This window comes from Nycticebus coucang, chromosome 16 (genome assembly GCF_027406575.1).
Source record: "Nycticebus coucang isolate mNycCou1 chromosome 16, mNycCou1.pri, whole genome shotgun sequence".
NCBI classification, from domain to species: domain Eukaryota; kingdom Metazoa; phylum Chordata; class Mammalia; order Primates; family Lorisidae; genus Nycticebus; species Nycticebus coucang.
This window is the reverse complement of record NC_069795.1, coordinates 95,092,083-95,110,075: the sequence shown is the minus strand read 5'-3', so window position 1 is coordinate 95,110,075 and position 17,993 is coordinate 95,092,083. Positions and strand designations below refer to the sequence as shown.

Sequence of the window (17,993 nt, the reverse complement as noted above, 5' to 3'; positions counted from 1 at the left end):
AAATCAGGAGAGGCTGGTAAGAAATAGCATAAGAAATATCAAGTATCTTGATGTTAGAAAGTTTTAAGATTCACTTTCCATGGTATGTTAGTAATAAACTGGGGAAATCTACTATGACCAGGCACTCATAGACACATCGTATCACCAGTTGTGGGCCTGACAACAGAATCCTAGACCTGGAAGAGCCAATGTTCCTTCAAACCAGCAATTTTCAATCCATGTACTGCAAAAATTTTTGAAAGAAGTTCAAAATACAGTAAGTATATTCTTCTTTTTACTCTTTTTTTTTTTCGATCAACATAATTTAATTTAAGTGTGCCATAGAAGTTTAGATGTATGATTTTTAATTTTTTTTTTTTTTTTACTGGGCTGGGTTTGAACCCGCCACCTCCGGCATATGGGGCCGGCGCCCTACCCCTTTGAGCCAAAGGCGCCACCCTAATTTTTTAATTTTTTTTAAGACAGAGTCTCACTCTGTTGCCCTGAGTAGAGTGCTGTGGCATCATTATAGCTCACAGCAACCTCAAACTCCTGGGCTCCAGCTATCACCTTGCCTCAGCCTCCTGAGTACCTGGGACCACAGATGCAAGCCACAATGCCTGGCTAGTTTCTCTATTTTTAGTAGAGATGGGGTCTCACTCTGGCTTAGGCTGGCCTCGAACTCCTGAGCTCAAGAAATCCACCGGTCTTGGCCTCCAAGAGTGCTAGGATTATAGGCATGAGCCACTGCACCCAGGAAGATGTGTGGTATTTTAGTCTTTTTTACCTGTAACCAAATGGAAAGAATTGCTCATTCATATTTCAGGCTCACATATCTGAGAAACTGTGGGAGACCTAATAAGATCTCCAGATTCAGAAAGGCTCATGAAATAACCAAGTCTACTGGATGACATTGTGAATGCAACTCCTTTCTTAGATATTTAGAAAACTGTGTATGTGTGTTTAACGGGGAGGTCAGCACTGGCATGTAAGGAGCCCTTACTACTGGTGTAAGCAAGTTACAGGGCAATTGCATCTGTGATGTTCTGTCATGGTTTTAGTGGTCTCAGGGGTGTGTGTGTTAGCATTACTACCAAAATTATTGATGACAACTACATGAAGTGGTGAGAAGGTGTCATGACCTCAGAGGGATGGAGTCTAATTCCAAATGACCTTGGTTAACAAGAGGTATAGTTAGAAGCCACTGGAAGAATCTGCTACATTTCTAATTCTACAGCCCCAGATTGTCCTCAGGCTTTAAAGGGGTTGAACCCATTAAACTGCGTAGACTGCTTTGACAGTGGAGTGCTGGTTAATTACAGTGGCAATCTAATTATAAGGTTTATAAGGCTTCCCTGTAATTGATTCCCTTTCAAGTGTGTGGAAACTTCACTTGATGTGCATTTGCTCCTGAAACTTGTGGAAACAGACCAAATCATATTACTGGGGCCGTGTGTGTCTTAGAATCAGGAAGATGATCCCAATTGCCCTTTGGAGTCCTTATTCAGGACAGTCGGAACTCAGAAGTTCTGAGTATTTCATGCATTCCTTCACTCTTTCATCAAGTCAATCATCAATTCATCCATTCGTTCAATAAATACCACATTAATAGTATATACCTAGCACTAGTCTCCAGGTACATAAAGACATATTGAATGTAATCACTGCCATAGATGGGCCTGTAAGTAATTAATAATAATTAGTAATTAATGCTATGTGTTGATCATGGTATTAGCAATGCATATAACGCCCTACAGAAGCACTGAGGAAGACATCTTTCATTCTGCACTGCTCTGTGCGGGGCGCTGAGGGTGCAGACCAGCTCTCACAAAGGGTAAGTGGACACCCAGAGTGTATGGAAGGAAAAGGTTTGGGACTGAGGAAATGGAAAGCAAAATCCAGAACTGTGAGGGAACAACCAAAGTAAATGTCAGCCACCATTGTGAACAGTCAGATATAACAGGCACTGCTGTGGCTAAACTCTTTCTCCCACACGTGATGTGTATGAAATTACCTAACAATTGCAATCAGTGTAACTGGCTTATTGTACCCTCAATGAATCCCCAACAATAAAAAAAAAAAAAAACATAACATCTAGCAAAACTGAGAAGTGATTATATGCTAAACCATTTATACCTCATCATCTCATCTAGTCCTTACAAAGTCTTCACGATGTGTGGGGACCCTTCTCATCTCCATGTCACAGATGGGGAAAGTGGGTATTAGAAGAAGTTAGAGCAAGATCGCATAGATACTATGTGATGAAGCCAGGATTTGAACTTGGGGCTGTCTGATGCTGAAGCAGAAACTCTTATGTGTTGTTGCCTCTTCAAAAGTGAGGTATTATTGGTGGCACCTGTGGCTCAGTGAATAGGGTGCCAGCCTCATATACCAAGGGTGGTGGGTTCGAACCCAGCCCCAGCCAAACTGCAACAACAACAAAAACAAAAAGTAAATAAATAAAAAAAGTCTTTTAAAAAAGTGAGGTATTAGTAAGTGATGTATAATGAAGTCTTTCAACATACATTTTTTTTTCACTTTGGGAAGAAGCAATCAACTTGAGAAGTTTGAGCCACCAAGAACTAGCCTCCAGCTTCCTCACAGGTGAAATGAGAAAGTTGTGCTATGTGAATGCTATACGTAGTATCTCTGAGATCCTATTATTTTATCTTTCTTTCCCCATAGTTAAGAAACTTTGTCTTACATAAACCTTCATAAAGGCTTTTATAAAAGACTGCATATTAATGACTCAAGTGCACAGGACATCTTGATTGTAATCATCTTTGAGATGAATATGAAACATTATTGTCCCGGTATTCCACATTAAATTCCTGCATATGGAGGGAAAAGATGTTCTTATCACTAAAGGACATGATATGTATTTTAATTCCCTAATTAATTACTGGATTCTTCACACAGCTCTTTCCAATTTCTCAAAAAGGAGAGGAGTGAGCAGTAGAAGGACACTGATGAATGAGAGAGGGATCATTCTGCTCTTCTTCACTACATGACTTAATAAGCCAGTGTACTCTCATTTTACCCCATTTTCCTAGAGGCCCATATACAATGGCACGTAGAACCAAATAAACACAGGCTTTGGGGGAATTATTTCCTTTTATCTCTTGTCCCGCAGTGCAGACCAGACTTTACTCATCAAGCTAGAGAGTGAGATTTCAATATCTAAACATGTCATAGTAGACATTTACCTTTTACAAAAGAAAAACCTTCTCAAATCTAAGCTGTCTATATTTAAGAAATTGCCCACTTCTCAAGTCTTAGTTGAGAACGTGACATGCACTTCCACCAACTATCTAGCTAGGGAATGGACATGTGCACCAAGGGCCCTACCTGCCCCCACTAGGAAATGGGATTTGGGACACAGGAGCAGTCATGGTACAGAACTTGCCCTGGCAGGGAGGGGCAGCAGCTAAGCCTGCTGGGGCCTCCAGGCCAGCAGCAGCAGCAGTGCAGGGGCTGAGCCAGTGTCTGCTGAGTCAGCACACAAGCTCTGCTGGGCCTTGTTCTGTGAGGGTAGCCGTGGGGGTCACACTGGCCTAGCTCAGGGTTTGACTTGGGTGGCTCCCTGCCTGCTACATGATTCCTCCCCTCTAGCCTAATTCTATAAATCTGTTAGTGTCTGAGGGTACTTTTTTTAACATTTAAAATAACTTCTTTATTTTGAAATAATCTCTCAAACTTACCACAAAATTGAAAGAATAGCACAATGAATTCCGATATATCCTTTCCCCTGACTTACCAATTGTAAACATTTCACTATATTTGCTCCCCTCTCACTTTTTTCTCTCCATCCTCCCCACACACGTCACTATCATTATTTCTGAATCATTTGAGACTAAGTTAAACACACCATGCACTTAACACCTGCACACTGAATGTGCATGTCCCATGAACAAGGATATTCTCTTACATAAATATACTATAGTTATTCAATTAAAAAAACTTAACACTGATACAATGCTGACCTAATCCGCAGTCTGTATTCAAGTTTTGTCATTACTGTGTGCCAAAGGTGTCCTTTATAGCAATTGTCTTTCCCAGAACAAGATCCGATCTAGGATCATTTGTCCTATCTCTTTACTCCTTTTAATTTATAACAACTCTTTAGCATTTCCTTGTTTTTCATGACATTAATATTTTGGATAAACACAATCTGTTTATTTTATAGAATATCCCTTATTGGGGCTTGAATTTTGCATGATTATTACCTTAGAGATGCTGCTTCCACATCCCATCCAGAGGCACGTGCTATCCACCGGTCCCTTACTGGTGATGTGGATTTTCATTATTTAGTTAAGGTTTGTAAGCAATCTATCCTTTGAAAAGTTACTGTTTTTTTCTTTTCTAATTTATCAGTGGTATTTTGATATTATATAAATATCCTGTTCCCAAACTGCCTTCCTCCTCAGATTTACCATCCCTTGATCATTCCTATTTGAATCAGTTTATAATATGACGGCTGAAAATGGAGATTTTTCTATCTTTATCATTCATTCTGTGCTTATTAATTTTTCAAATACACTCTTTTTTTTTTTTTTTTAAACTTTGGGTTTTTATTTAGTCTATGTAAAAGAAACAAGTTCACATTTTGAGAAACGCAAATCTTCCTACTTATAAACATGAAACCATCTTCCCACTTCAGTTTCCTTATAAGGCCAGTAAAGAGTTTTTATATACACAGCCATAAATGGATATAAAATGGATACTGAATTTTATCTGAAGAAGTTTTAGCCCAGAAGTTGGGCCAAATTATTTCTCTCTTTATTCATCTTTCTATAATATAGTGTTTTGAAGCGTGTACATTAAAAGTAAAACATTGCAAGCCAGGTGCGATGGCTCATGCCTGTAATCCTAGCACTCCGGGAGCAGAGGCAGGTGGATCACTTGAACTCAGGAGTTGGAGGCCAGCCTAAGCAAGTGCGAGACTCCATCTCTAAAAATAGCAGGGCATTGTTGCAGGCACCTGTAGTCCCAGCTACTCAGGAGGCTGAGGGAAGAGGATTGCTGGAGCCCAGGAGTTTGAAGTTGCTGAGAACTATATTGCCCCAGTATTCAACTCCAGGGTGACAAAGTGAGACTGTCTCAAACAGAAGAACAAACAAAAGAATAAATAATACAAAAAAAAAAAAACCTGCATATACTTAATTGTGTTAGAGATATCATTTTACAATTGTCAATAAAATCTCTAGAAGGGGAATGATGCGTGGATTGTAAACCTGCTTGTTTTGTTTTTGTGTTGTTGCTCATAAAAAAACCCTCCAAGGTTTCCCTGTCCCAGGTGCCTGGGGAGAGAGGAAATCCCAGTCCCCTAGGGGACAGGAGGGAGGGCTGGCCCAGGAATGGGGGGAGAAAGGAGGGAGGCTGGCCGGGGAATCGGGGGTGACAGGAGGGAGGCTGGCCTGGGAATGGGGGTGACAGGAGGGACGACTGGCCCGGGAAGGGGGATACCCCGCTCAAATACACTCTTAAAACATCCCCTTTCTGCTTAAATGAGCCAGAGTTGGTTTTTGTTACTTATAGCTAAGAACTCCAGATTGAATTATTTGTATATTTAGGCAACTGGTTCCAAGAACTTGTCAGTCAGTTTATTTAAATCAGAGGTTCTCAACCTTCCTAATGCCATGGCCCTTTAATACAGTTCCTATGGGTAGTGACCCACAGGTTGAGAACCGCTGATTTAAATGATCAATGTAGTCAGACCATGGGACACCTTTAGAGCAAGAATGCTACAACTTTTCACAGTACTTCATTCTACTTTTAAAACATGTTTACAGTCCAGACTTGCTTCTATTGTCAGCCAAATGACTGCTAAAACAGAATATAAAAATTATCAACTAGTTCTACAATGTAAAAGCAGAAATGTATTAATTTTAGTGATGACATGTCAAACATTTAGGTATTTGAAAATGCTTAGACGTTTATTATAATGTTTACTTTTCATTTAGATTTTTTAATGTAGCGGACATCAAAATAAAGAATAATGGTGTAATGGAAATAGTATACTGAGGTTAGACCAGATTTCATTCCAGTATTATCTCTGCTAACTAACCAGTGTGAGACTTAGCTGTCCTTGACCTCAGTTTCCTCATCTGTGAAATAAAACTTTTTCAAAGGTCCTTTAAACTAAGAATTCTATGACCTCAAAACTGAATATTAGCATAACTGTTGGAGAAATAAGGAAACTGTTAACCTAGAAACTACTAATCAGCACATCTGGATCCGAGATTATTTTGGTATAAGGACCAAACATCTGTGAAATGACTCCCAAGTGATTCAGAGAATAGAAATGTCAGAACAATTTAGAGAACAATTTGATATAAAGAAGCTAAAGAAGTTTTAGGCTGTCTGAGTAGATGTCACTCCCAAGAGACAAATCATCTCACAGTGCTTGGAACTGGTCACACGCAATCACACCTTGGATCACATCCTGAGTAGGGTGTCTTGTTTGGAGGGCCATACTGTCATGGAGCCATGAAAACATCAGAAATGCCATGAAACTAGTGTATGGTGCCCCATGATCACATTAATGTACACAGCTATGATTTAATAAAAATAAATAAATAAATAAATAGAGAAATTGGAAACAAACATTAGAAAAAAAAGAAATGCCATTATGACAAATGATTGAGTGAACTTGGCTGTTTATCTTGGAGAGAAAAAGATTTAAAGGAAAGAGGACATGATAGTAGAAGGTTTGTTTTATTTAGGTGGAACAACATAAGTTTGTTGTGCTTTTTTCTAGATGGCAAAACTACAACCAATTGAGTGGCCATTACAATGTCAATATAACCAAGATGTTATATTCAAGTATAGGTATGATAAATGCTTTTGCCAGGTCTTCTTCCAGAATCTTCACCATGCCTGTGTGATGTCAGAAAGCTACCCAAGAGTTACACTTTTTGCTAGGGTCCCAGCTCAGTAGATCAGGCATTGTTCTCTATGCAGAGGTTTTTCAGACCAGTGCTTCTCAAATGTTAATGTGCATATAAATCACTGAGTTCTTTGAAAAATTCAGTTTCTAGACTCAATAGGTCTGGGTTGGGACATGACATTCTTCATTTCTAACAAGCTCCACCTGATGAATTGAATGTTCCATCCCTATGTGATCAAAGGATACCACCCAGGGTGGGCGTGCATGTCACAGTTAACACCCATATGGAAGGAGGTGAAAAGGCACTTTGCAGCCTGAGCAGTTTCATTTGCTCACAGTATTTTAGTTTTTCGTTTTTCTTATTTCCTATAGAAGTTTCCATATTTCTGACCTTTTAGTCTTTCTGATTACTTTGCATGATAGTACTGGTCTGATGTCCACCCATATAATGTCAGATTAAGTGGGGAATATCCCCAGGAAATGTTGGATTTTGTCAGTCATTACTTAACTGACTACAACCACTCTGATGGGACACAGACACACACACATACAAACTTCCATATACCTAGTGTGTGTGATCTCACTGGATTTCTTCCACAAGGCATAATGGTCTTAGAACAGGGCACTGTGTGTGCTCAAGGTCACTGTGCTCTGTTCACCCATCAGCTAGCTCTCCCCTCATCGAAGGCCTCTTCCACCTCCAAGTAGGCATCTGGCCAAATGGGGTGCCATATACAGTGCCTTCTTTTGTCACTACCTCAAGGAAACTTTTTACTTCACCTTGATATGATACCAGGGATGTACAAAACACTTCTATCTCCTTCCTAAATATTGTAACAGCTCTTCCAATATTTATATAGTCATGATGGTCTCCCTGAGTCTGTACTTCAAACAAACATCCCCAGTTTCTTCAATCATTACTCATCTGACATTGTTATAAATTCCTCTACCATGCCAGTTGCTTTAAGAAAAACATGACTTTTAAGAGGGCTGTTTTCAGACTGGACATAGAGTTTGTTTTTGTTTTTGTTTTTTTGAGACAGAGTCTTACTCTATCATGGTCAGTAGAGAGTGCTGTGGTGTCATAGCTCACAGCAATCTCTAACTCTAGAGCTTGAGCAATCCTCTTGCCTCAGCCTTCCAAGTAGCTGGGACTATAGGCATGTGCCACTACAGCCAGCTAGTTTCTCTATTTTTTAGTAGAAATAGGATCTTGCTCTTGCTGAGGCTGGTCTCAAACTCCTAAGCTCAAGCAAACCACCCACCTCAGCTTCCCAGAGTGCTGGAATTCCAGGCATGAGCCACCTGGCTAGACTTAGGTCTTTTAATAAGGAAGCACTAGGCTTGGGTTTACCTTTACATTTAGTACAAGAAATATACACTGGTTATTCTATAAATGTATCAAGAAATTAATTCTAAAATATAAAAACTTTTAACAGCTCTGTTTTTACAAGAGTGGGAATTTTGTGACTCCCTAGGTAGAATTCTTTCATCATAAACAGCACCAGTCTTCTCTCGGAATCTCCATGATTCATAGATCACCATATGGCATTCTGTTTGGGGGAAAAAGGTGTTGCTACATCAAATTTCACTTGCAGGGTTTGTCTGGCTTTCCAGAGGTATGTGCACATGAGCAGGGGCTCTGGGGAATGGTGCATGCACCTGCAACGCAAACTATTTCACTTGGCTCGGATTTACTCATTTCAGAGCTGCTGGCAGTGTTCTTGAATGAAATGGTAGATAAACAGCCTCTTCCTATCCAAATGAGCTCATTATTTTTCATCTGTGCAATTTGTAACAGTAATTGTCTAAAAAAACAATCCAAAATCTATTTAGTGAAATCTTACCAGCGGTATGATATTGGTTATTTATCTAATAGAGTTTCAGTAGAAGAAGTAGTATATTTGTTGCTAATGAATAAGGATCAGTCGAATATGCATTCTAAAACAACACTGGCAGAGTGTTGTATTATACCTTGAGCTCTGAACAATTAGCATGTCTTAATATTTAACGGATAGGATTTTAAAGACTTTCTTGTGTATAGTCTTTATAATAATATAAAAGATTTCATAATCTTTCTTAGCTGACTGGGAAAGGAAGTCTCCCATTTTGTGTCCTTATTAAAGGGGATGACATAGGTCAGGTGGGGTAGAAATGGATGAGGCAGGAGTGAAGGAAGGAGTCCTTGAAAGAAATGCAACCCCAATTCACAGTACTCCAGTCTCTGAGCCATGGGTTACATGCTACAGTTCAAGATGATTTTGTCTTTTACAAATTCTGCATTATCAAAAGGGGATAAATGTTTCAGGAACTCAGCAATCCAGTTCTCTATCAGCACATATGAAATTACACGGTTGCTTACATGTCTCAAACATTCAGATCAGACTTAGGTCTTTTAATAAGGAAATAGTAGGCTGGGATTTACCTTTACATTTAGTATAAGAAGTGCAAACTGGTTATTCTGTAAATGTATCAAGAAATTAATTCTAAAATATAAAACCTTTTCACAGCTCTAGCTGTTGGATCTCAATGAAAAGGGTAACAAAGCAGCCGGCCAGATGTCTCAACTACATGTGCATCACATCTTAATGTTGGCAATGCTAATATTGGAGATTCAAAATTTTAACGTTAACAAGTTCTGTTGTAACCTTTTCTTATTCATTCTTTATTTTCAAAAATGTTTTATATTTAAAATATGTGCTGGAATTAACTTTCAAACACACGTTTTTAGGATGAATATTTATAAACTATAAATAAAATTTACAAAGACCATATTGTGTTTCTTATAGTAGGTATATAAACTGTTGGCCAGGGTGGCAAGGGAATAAGATTTTCAGGTTAATCAAAGATTCTGCAAGATTGTATCTTATACTAAACTATTATATTATGATATTTTTCTTTTTTATTGTTTCAGGTTAATTTGAGGGTACAAAGAATCAAGTTACAATGTTTGCATTTGTTAGGTAGAGTCCCTCTTATGATTTTTAAGTGTTAAAATCTCAACATTACACTCGTAACAAAAGTTATTTGTTTGTGAATATAAAAGAAGGCATTTCAGAATCTTACTGGAACATGTGTCATAATTTTGATCATCAGCTTAACTGTATGTAGATGTTCTTCAGTAGAATTATAGTTAATATTCCAGCCAATAAATTCGTTATATTAATGATCATCATTACTTGTAGGAAGACTCTTGAGAAAGACAGCCAGATCCCATTTATGGGGGGGCAGGGAGTGAGGAAAAGGGACGACAGGAGTTGCCATGGACCAACTCCAAATACTGAACAACACAAGCAATCCCAACATTGATCACTGTCCAGAAAACACCATCCCTGCTCCCCACCCTCCAAACTAATCTAAATGATTCTCCTCTGAAAATGCAAATATCACCATGGGGTACGTGTGAGCATGTGTGTGCACATGGTATTGGTAACAGTTATACATCTCTATTTAGCAGTTCATGCCTTAACAACAAGTTAATAAAATAAATGACACAGCATGGAAAAGGGTAGCATCAGGACAAAAAAGGTGGATGTGTTAGACAGATGAAAGTATCCACCTTTTGAGGGTGTTGAAAACAACATTCTATAATCTTACCTTGGATGGATATCTTAAGTGCATTGTTTCTAGTGTACCTAAATAAATCTCCAGTGGCCAGACTTAATGTATGAGCATATTTTAAATTATTTAAGTTGCTCTCCTTCTCCTTTTAAGAAAAAGTTTAAGTAACACATAAATAAAGACAAACACAAACACCCTCTGGGAGAAAACAAAATGGATATTTTAGAGCTGTTAATAATCTTATAATTTTTGTCATTTAAATTTTCTTTAGTTTATGTCTTGTGAAGCTACAAGGCATGAAATTATTCCTTAGACAGCTTGAACAAGTAAAAAATGCCTATTTTGAATGCCTAAAATAATTATTAGTCACAATTATAAATTGTTTTTTTGTTTGATTGCCTTCTAAAATAACTTTCTTTTATTTTTTTCATTTATACATATCCTATCTCATTTAATAACTTTCTTTTATAAACAAAAAATTACCATGCATTCTTCAATAACAATAAAAAATTCTTAGTTCAAAATTGAAATTATATTAGCTTATATTTATATTATCTCAGGAAGAAAACAAGTTTGGTTAAGAAAATATTCAGAGACATGTAATGATTTTGCTCTAACTGGAGTGTTAACATAAGCACACATGCAAATAAGTACCTCAGCTCCGAACATACAGAAGTGTTGGTAGAATTAAGACCATAGATCATCTACGAACAATAGATGTTTTGTCAGAATTGATGCTAATGTATGTTTAATCATTATTGGTCCCCTTGGTCAGTAAAAGAAGTAAATCTCAAACAGCCACTAAAGAAACAACCTTTGCTTAAGTAACCAGGATGATTAATTCCCCTTGGAAATAATTGGTGAGTCAGTTGAAAAACAACACAACTGTAAGACCTACTCCTGAGAAATATAACTGTGGCATTTAATGAAACAAAGAAATACCTGTATGTTACCCTATGTTCTGTTTATTTGTAATAGATGTCAATGTTTATCTTCTAATGAACCAGCAGAGCAAGCCAAATGTTCATTTTTAAAAGTTGGTGGCTTCTAAGATGAATCCAGAATCTATTGTAAACAAGAGGAACTAGCCATACATATGTATAAAAATTAACAGACATTATTTGCAAAATCATTAACTCGCAAAAAAAGGCACCACAGGAGTTTTAAATTAGCCTATTTTTAAAGGCTTCAAGTGAACACCTGCCCCTGCTCTAGACTGCTTATTTACAAAGCACTTTATTTAAAAATCTCTTGGATACAGAAAAGAGAAGAATTAGAAGGCAACAAATGACTGCAAACATTTCTGTTTCACTCTGGTGTTAAGGTATCAGCCAAGTAACATTAGTACTTGAAATAAACTTCAAAGTTGGTACAAATGTTAGCAAATTTGCTCCTCTTTGGTCCACTTTGCTAAATATGTATACTGAGTTTTAATTACAAACATTTTGGAGTGTTTCGATGATGTTTCTTCTCACCTGTGATTAAAGTTGGGTACAAATAGGAAAATGATACTATTACATCTCTAATAAAAAAAGTTCTTTAATTTAAATATATCAACACAATACAAATTTCATCTGTATGCTAAATAGATTTGGGTGAAGAGACTGGAGTTAAAAAATGTAGGCAAAAAAAAAAATCAGGTTGTAATAGGTGTTATTTTTGGCGAGGGGGGATTCCCATTCAGGTGATGATACTATTGAATAGCTATTAAATATAAAGTTTTATGTTTAACATTAATAATCATAGTAAGTAGGACAAAAGTATCGCCTTCTGAAATTCTGGCAAGCATATTGATTACAGTCTTTATTTAGCAATGTTTTCAAGTTAAGCTTGGCAGAAACAATTTGTGAGTGTTACTGCAAGCCTTCGTATTTGCTGTTACAGCAGCGCAAGAGCAAAAATCATTAAGCTGGGAGGATAGGTAGAGTTTTATATTTTGTCTCTTCTTTCAAAGTGAAATTAAATCTTCAAACACTGTTCTAGGCAATTTAAGTTTCTGTAACATACTGACTGTTTTGGAATACTCAGAAAGTTGAGTTAAAATTGTTTTGGGGTGCCTGGATTTACCAGATTATTGCTTCAATTCTTCGTTCACAGTAAAATATTTTTAAACAAACAAACAAAATCCTGAAAGTTTCTGTAAATTGCTCTTAAGTAGTTGATTGTGAATTTTGTATGAATTATCGATTCTCAGAGGAATTGTTCTATTTATTAAAATTTTCCTTTTTTACCCTTATGAAGACACTGTTTAGGGATAATAAACAATCTGAATTTTAAGCTCCATTCTTAGGAAGAGATGAAGCATAAAATTATAGTAATAATTTCTTGTTAATTTTTTCATGGTCATTGTTTGAGTACTTCTTCCCCCCCACCTCCAACTTTCCGGGTAGTGTAGGTTTTATAATAAGAATGCAGATTCATATTCATCATATATTTAAAAATATACTAAAGCCACTAATCGTTGTATAGCAAATGTGATATAATTTCATTAATAATTTTCAAAATAGGATGATGTCAGTAATACAGGAAATGCTTTCGGAATTCTGATAGTGCATATACAGAATTCTTATAAAACTAGGACTATGATACTGTGTTTTCCATAGAGGTAAATTATAGTTCAAAAGAATCTCCCCAAGACCTGGAAATTTAATATCAGGTAATACTAAGTCATGAATGCAACCATGTAGTTATCTATCTCTAAATGCTCTAGAAGACATCAGTATTCACACGTTGCACACTAAGATAAAATCATCACGTATAATGACTGTGTTTAACTATCTTTGGAACGGAAAGGAAGCCTGAACATCAAATCTGGTGACTAAAGCATTTAGGGATGAGAAAAAGATCTCACTTCATACTTTAGGAAGCTGAGTTAGTATTTCATTTTTCTCCCAAAGCATATATCTGACTTTATAAGGAAGAAACGACCATATGAATGAGAACTGGAGTCAAGGTTAAAGTAATCTTGCCTAGGAGTAGAATGCGTTGGAAAGAAGCCGTGGCTCAGTTCAGATGAACATTAATAACTAGTTACCAAAGACACAGTTCGTCTGAAAAACATTACAGCCTCCGGGACGTGTGTTTGAAATTCATCCTCCCAAGTCATCCTGTGACTACTGGGATAGGTGACAATGTCCCATCATGTGGAAGGGAAAAAATACAGCATAAACCATTTTAAAAAAATAATACTTTAACAAATAGGAAAGTGGCCAAGTGTCTGAACTAAGAAACCTTTACAGATGGGTAACGAAAAAGCTTCTCTTTCCTATTACTGTTTGCCCTTCAGTTGACATACGTGCGGAGATGCATCAACAGAGTTACAACGGAAACACGGTCAGCTCATGGTTTCCTCGGTTCAGATTCCTTGATCCTGTTTAAAGGAACAGGCTCAGGGAATGCACAGAAAACAAACTTCCTCCATCAAAGTTCGGAGGTCTTTTCTCCCCTTCTCCCACCCATGGAAACCCGTCCCTTTTTGCCGACAGCACCCGACAGAAATGTCATGGTCATGTCGCACCACTTCACTTGTTGAGTCCTATGAAGGCAGCACCTGGCCGCAGTAACTTGGTGAACAGCCTTGCTCTTAAATTAGTGCCCCAAGACTTCTTTCCAGCTCCACAGAAATGTCTTACCTGCATGTGTCCCTGGTACATTCTGCTTCGGCTTCTCAGGGCTCCCGGAGGCCGCCGGATGCTTTGCCCAGCGTTTGCTCGTTCGCCCAGGGAGAGGAGAGCAGCGTGCGGCCGGCGGGCGAGGGTGCCCGAGCCCCTGCAGCTCCCGGCGCCCCAGCAGCGCCGCGGGCTGCGGGAACTGTTCTCTGCTCGGTGCTGATAGCGGCGCGGGGGGCGCGAGCGCCGGGTCGGCCGCGCTCTCCTGAGGGCGCGGGTCCTGCTCTCTACAACTCACTCCCTCTTCACTGAACTCTTTCTCGCTTCCTGCCAGGCCGCCGCAGGTCGCTCTCACCCTCCTCCCCGCAGCCTGACGTGAGCGCTCTGACCGCCGCCGCAGCCGCCGAGAGGGCGCGCGCCGCCCTCCCGGCCGCGTCCCTGCCGAGGCCGCGGGGCGGGGCGCGCGCGCGCGCTCCCGGCGAGACCGGGAGGGGCCGAGGGCGGCTCCGGCGCAGACTCGGGGGTGGAGGGGCGCGCCGGGCGGGGGGAGCTGGGCGTGCAGGTGCGGTGGGGGCGGGCCGGGGAGGGAAGCGGAAGAAAACGCCTGGGCTCTCGGCGGGCAGCGCAGACTGACCCAGCCCGTTATCCTCCAGACAATAGGCTCAGCGTGGGGACTGCCGAAGAGTTTCCTTCGGTTCTGATTCACCTCTTCCAAGTTACCTTCGTACCACCCGCTGAATGAGGACTGTTCCCGTCCCGCCTCACCCGCAGTTCAACGCTTAGCGTTCTACTTAAAAGTGCAAACCCCAGTGCCTAAGGTCTTTCAACGCTTTGTTTTTCTCCCTAGCCAACATCATCTGTCATACTATATATATTTTCCATGTTGATTTTACTTATTGTCTGTCTCTCCCCTCTGTATAATGTTCATTTTCGTGAGATCAGGGATATTTTTAGGGGAAGGGGGAGGGTCGTATCCTCTTTTTTACGGATGGATTCTGGCACAGCCCAGCATTGAGTACTTCCTGGCACATGGTAGGCACCCAATAAATATTTGCTGAATGAACGGATCTTTGTTACATTATACATAGTAGAGTGCATTTAAATGTCTCAAGTTGAAGAAACTAGTTTGATGTCTTCTATGCGTTCAATGTGTATGTACACATGCATACACTGTGTGCCGGTGTATGTGTGTATGTATACTGTAATCGCTTAGTTTTGTTGGTAAAAAGATCTCCAAGTATGCAACATGCTCACCAAGTTATGTACAGCATGATATAATCCCCCCAAATATAGCATATATGCTTTTCATGAAAACTTTAAAAAATAAGACTATAAACTCCCTAGGAATATAAATACGGATTCCAGTATGTGTATATGCATACAGTTATATGAAAAGGAAAGCAGTGGAACATTGAATATGACACCGGGTGAGGGGAAGCACGGAAAGGTAGGGAAGCATTTTATCAAATGTGAAGTTTAATTGTCAGTCACTTAACTTCAGTGTTGGGTGGTGATCCAGGGATGTTTATTTCCCTATTAAAATTACTATGTAAAGGGCGGCGCCTGTGGCTCAAAGGGGTAGGGCGCCCACCCCACATGCCTGACGTGGCGGGTTCAAACCCCGGCCCGGCCAAAAACTGCAAAAAAAAAAAAAAAAATTACTATGTAACTAAACCAGAACCATGTGTGGGCCAATGAAGAGCATGTGAAATGAACCAAAGACATTAATCCAACGCAATGCATCTGAGGTCCTAAAATAACCAACCAACCAATCAACCAGATAACCAAAAAAGGATGAAAATGTATATGTAAGGACGTGGTTTCCTATTAGATTCCACCAGTAATTAACCTTGGACAATTTCCTTTTACTACTTTAAACTTCAATTTTTTTCATGTCTAACCTCTGCATAATAGACTCATTGTTTTATCCTGAAAATTAAGATATGTTCATAAGCACTGTAAATAGTTCTTTTCTTACTATGCTTGATGGGGCAGATCACAGGAATAGGAGTCACGGGGAGAGGTGCTAGGGCTATCTCACTACCTTACTCTTTGGGGCAAAGGGTGTCAATGCTCTACTTCCTCACCTTTGAAGTTAGGCAGATACCTGCCCAGGGTGGGGCACAGAGCTGCTGAGGAATTCAGGCGACCAAAGTTGTAAATTACAAGCCACCATTTATGAGTTGGAAACAGACTTTTTTCCAGTCCAGAAACGATGAGGGCTGATTTCCTGAGATGTCAAGGGTGACAAATTTCAAAATGGGATTATTTGTTATAAAATACTATCATTTTGATATAAAAACCTTGGGAAAATGCCAATGTTTTGATTTGAAAGTGCTGGAACTCTGTGAAGTACCAATGGGGCCAAAGTTTTCCAATCCATTATATGCTTTTTATTATCCAATAGCAAATGCAAAGAGCCAACAACCCTAAAAGCTTTTAGACCAGCACAGCAACCACACAGACTTAAAGCTAGAACTCAATATATCTTCCTTTCAAATTCAAGAAACTCTCAAAATCTCAGGAAATGAAAGATGACCTTCATGAAGCATTCCTGTCCACATTAATTTGTCTTGTTAAAAGATAAATTGAGGCATGCTAAAATTTTAAAGAGTTTTTAGAGCATACAGCTGCTCATGAAGTGGACAGCAGAAACCGCAGCGATTGGGTGCACTGGTTGAAGGGAAAGCTTTTATAGGGTGAATGTGAGAGCAAAGCAAACAAATTTTTTCACTGGTTAAGTTGGAGTATTGGTCTTATTTAGATAACACTAATGGAAAATCTGTAGTTAGAGGTTAGTTGGTGATTTCTGATTGGTTAAGCTTAAGTTTTACACTACTAGAATATTTTCTAGAACAGGAATAAAGTATGTATTATCTTTATTTTCTTCAGAAATAATGCCTATCTTAATAACCTAGGTTCAGAAAGTATTTCTCATTTTTTAATTAAATACAGAGACCCTGGTGACTCAAAATGCTTGTGTACCAGCAGCATCACCCTCTACTGGGAGCTTTTTAAAAATGCAGTTTCTTGGACTCCATTCCCAACCTAAGGAATTAGAATCTGCATTTCAACAAGATCTCCAGGTATTTTGTATGCACCATAAAATTTGAGCATTTTGGCCTACAAGTTTTGTTTTTTCATGTAAATGTGTAGCAGAGCTAGCTCTAACCGTTTGCAGTTTTGGCTCATGAACAACATCAGTACCAAGAGAAAAGCACAATGCATATCCTTCTCCATTTATAAAATAATCTCTCTGCATTTTGACTGGCCAGTGGACTCCACATAAAATCATACACTCAGCTTTCTTAACAGCAAAAACATGTGCTAACACCACTGCAGTTTTAATCATTGTAATACAATTCAAGAGTTGAAAGGTAGAAGTAGAATCTATTTTGCGTTGACACAATTAAATTTTGCTTATTAGTAAGTGAATCCTGCATATCAAAATGGGTTAAGAAAATTTAAGATTTGTCAAATCTTTGAAAAAGCTGAGTAATAAGGATGAGGTTAGTGTTCTTGTGAGCTAAAAAAAAAAAAAATCAGGCCTAATAGTCTTTTTGGTGATTCAAGCATTCTTTCAAAATTTGTACAATTCAAACCCTGCTGCTGAAAGATGGTGTAGGAGAGAACAAAAGTCAGAATAACTATAGACCCAAATTAAAATGACTAATTGGTTTTCACGGTTCAACCAGAGGGAGGAACATTTTCTTAAAGTTTGGGCACTTTCTTTTTGTCTTTTTGATACATTGAATGGGCCTAGCTGGTGTGTAGGGCATTAGACAAGAAAAAAATTTTGTGAAGCTCACACAGCAGACTCCAGGCTGCTGCGGAGTACATACAAAGGAAGAAAAGTCTGTGGGCTGTGGTGACTGGGAGATGGCAGCAATGTCCTTCCAATGAACAGACCAGCTGGATGCTTCAGAGTTGTGCCTCTTACTAAACCAATTTAAGAA

At 38.9% G+C, this 17,993-nt stretch overlaps 1 protein-coding gene across 3 annotated transcripts in view; it reads right to left on the bottom strand.

Moving 5' to 3' along the window:
* Positions 1 to 14,447, bottom strand: part of PEX5L (peroxisomal biogenesis factor 5 like) — a 301,860-nt gene extending 287,413 nt beyond the window's left edge. For all 3 annotated transcript variants that reach the window (XM_053565447.1, XM_053565448.1, XM_053565451.1), the window contains exon 1: positions 14,062 to 14,447. In XM_053565447.1, coding sequence (XP_053421422.1) covers positions 14,062 to 14,082 — 21 coding nt within the window. In that variant the 5' untranslated portion in view covers positions 14,083 to 14,447. The remainder of the gene's footprint in view (positions 1 to 14,061) is intronic.
* Positions 14,448 to 17,993: the final 3,546 nt, after the last annotated feature.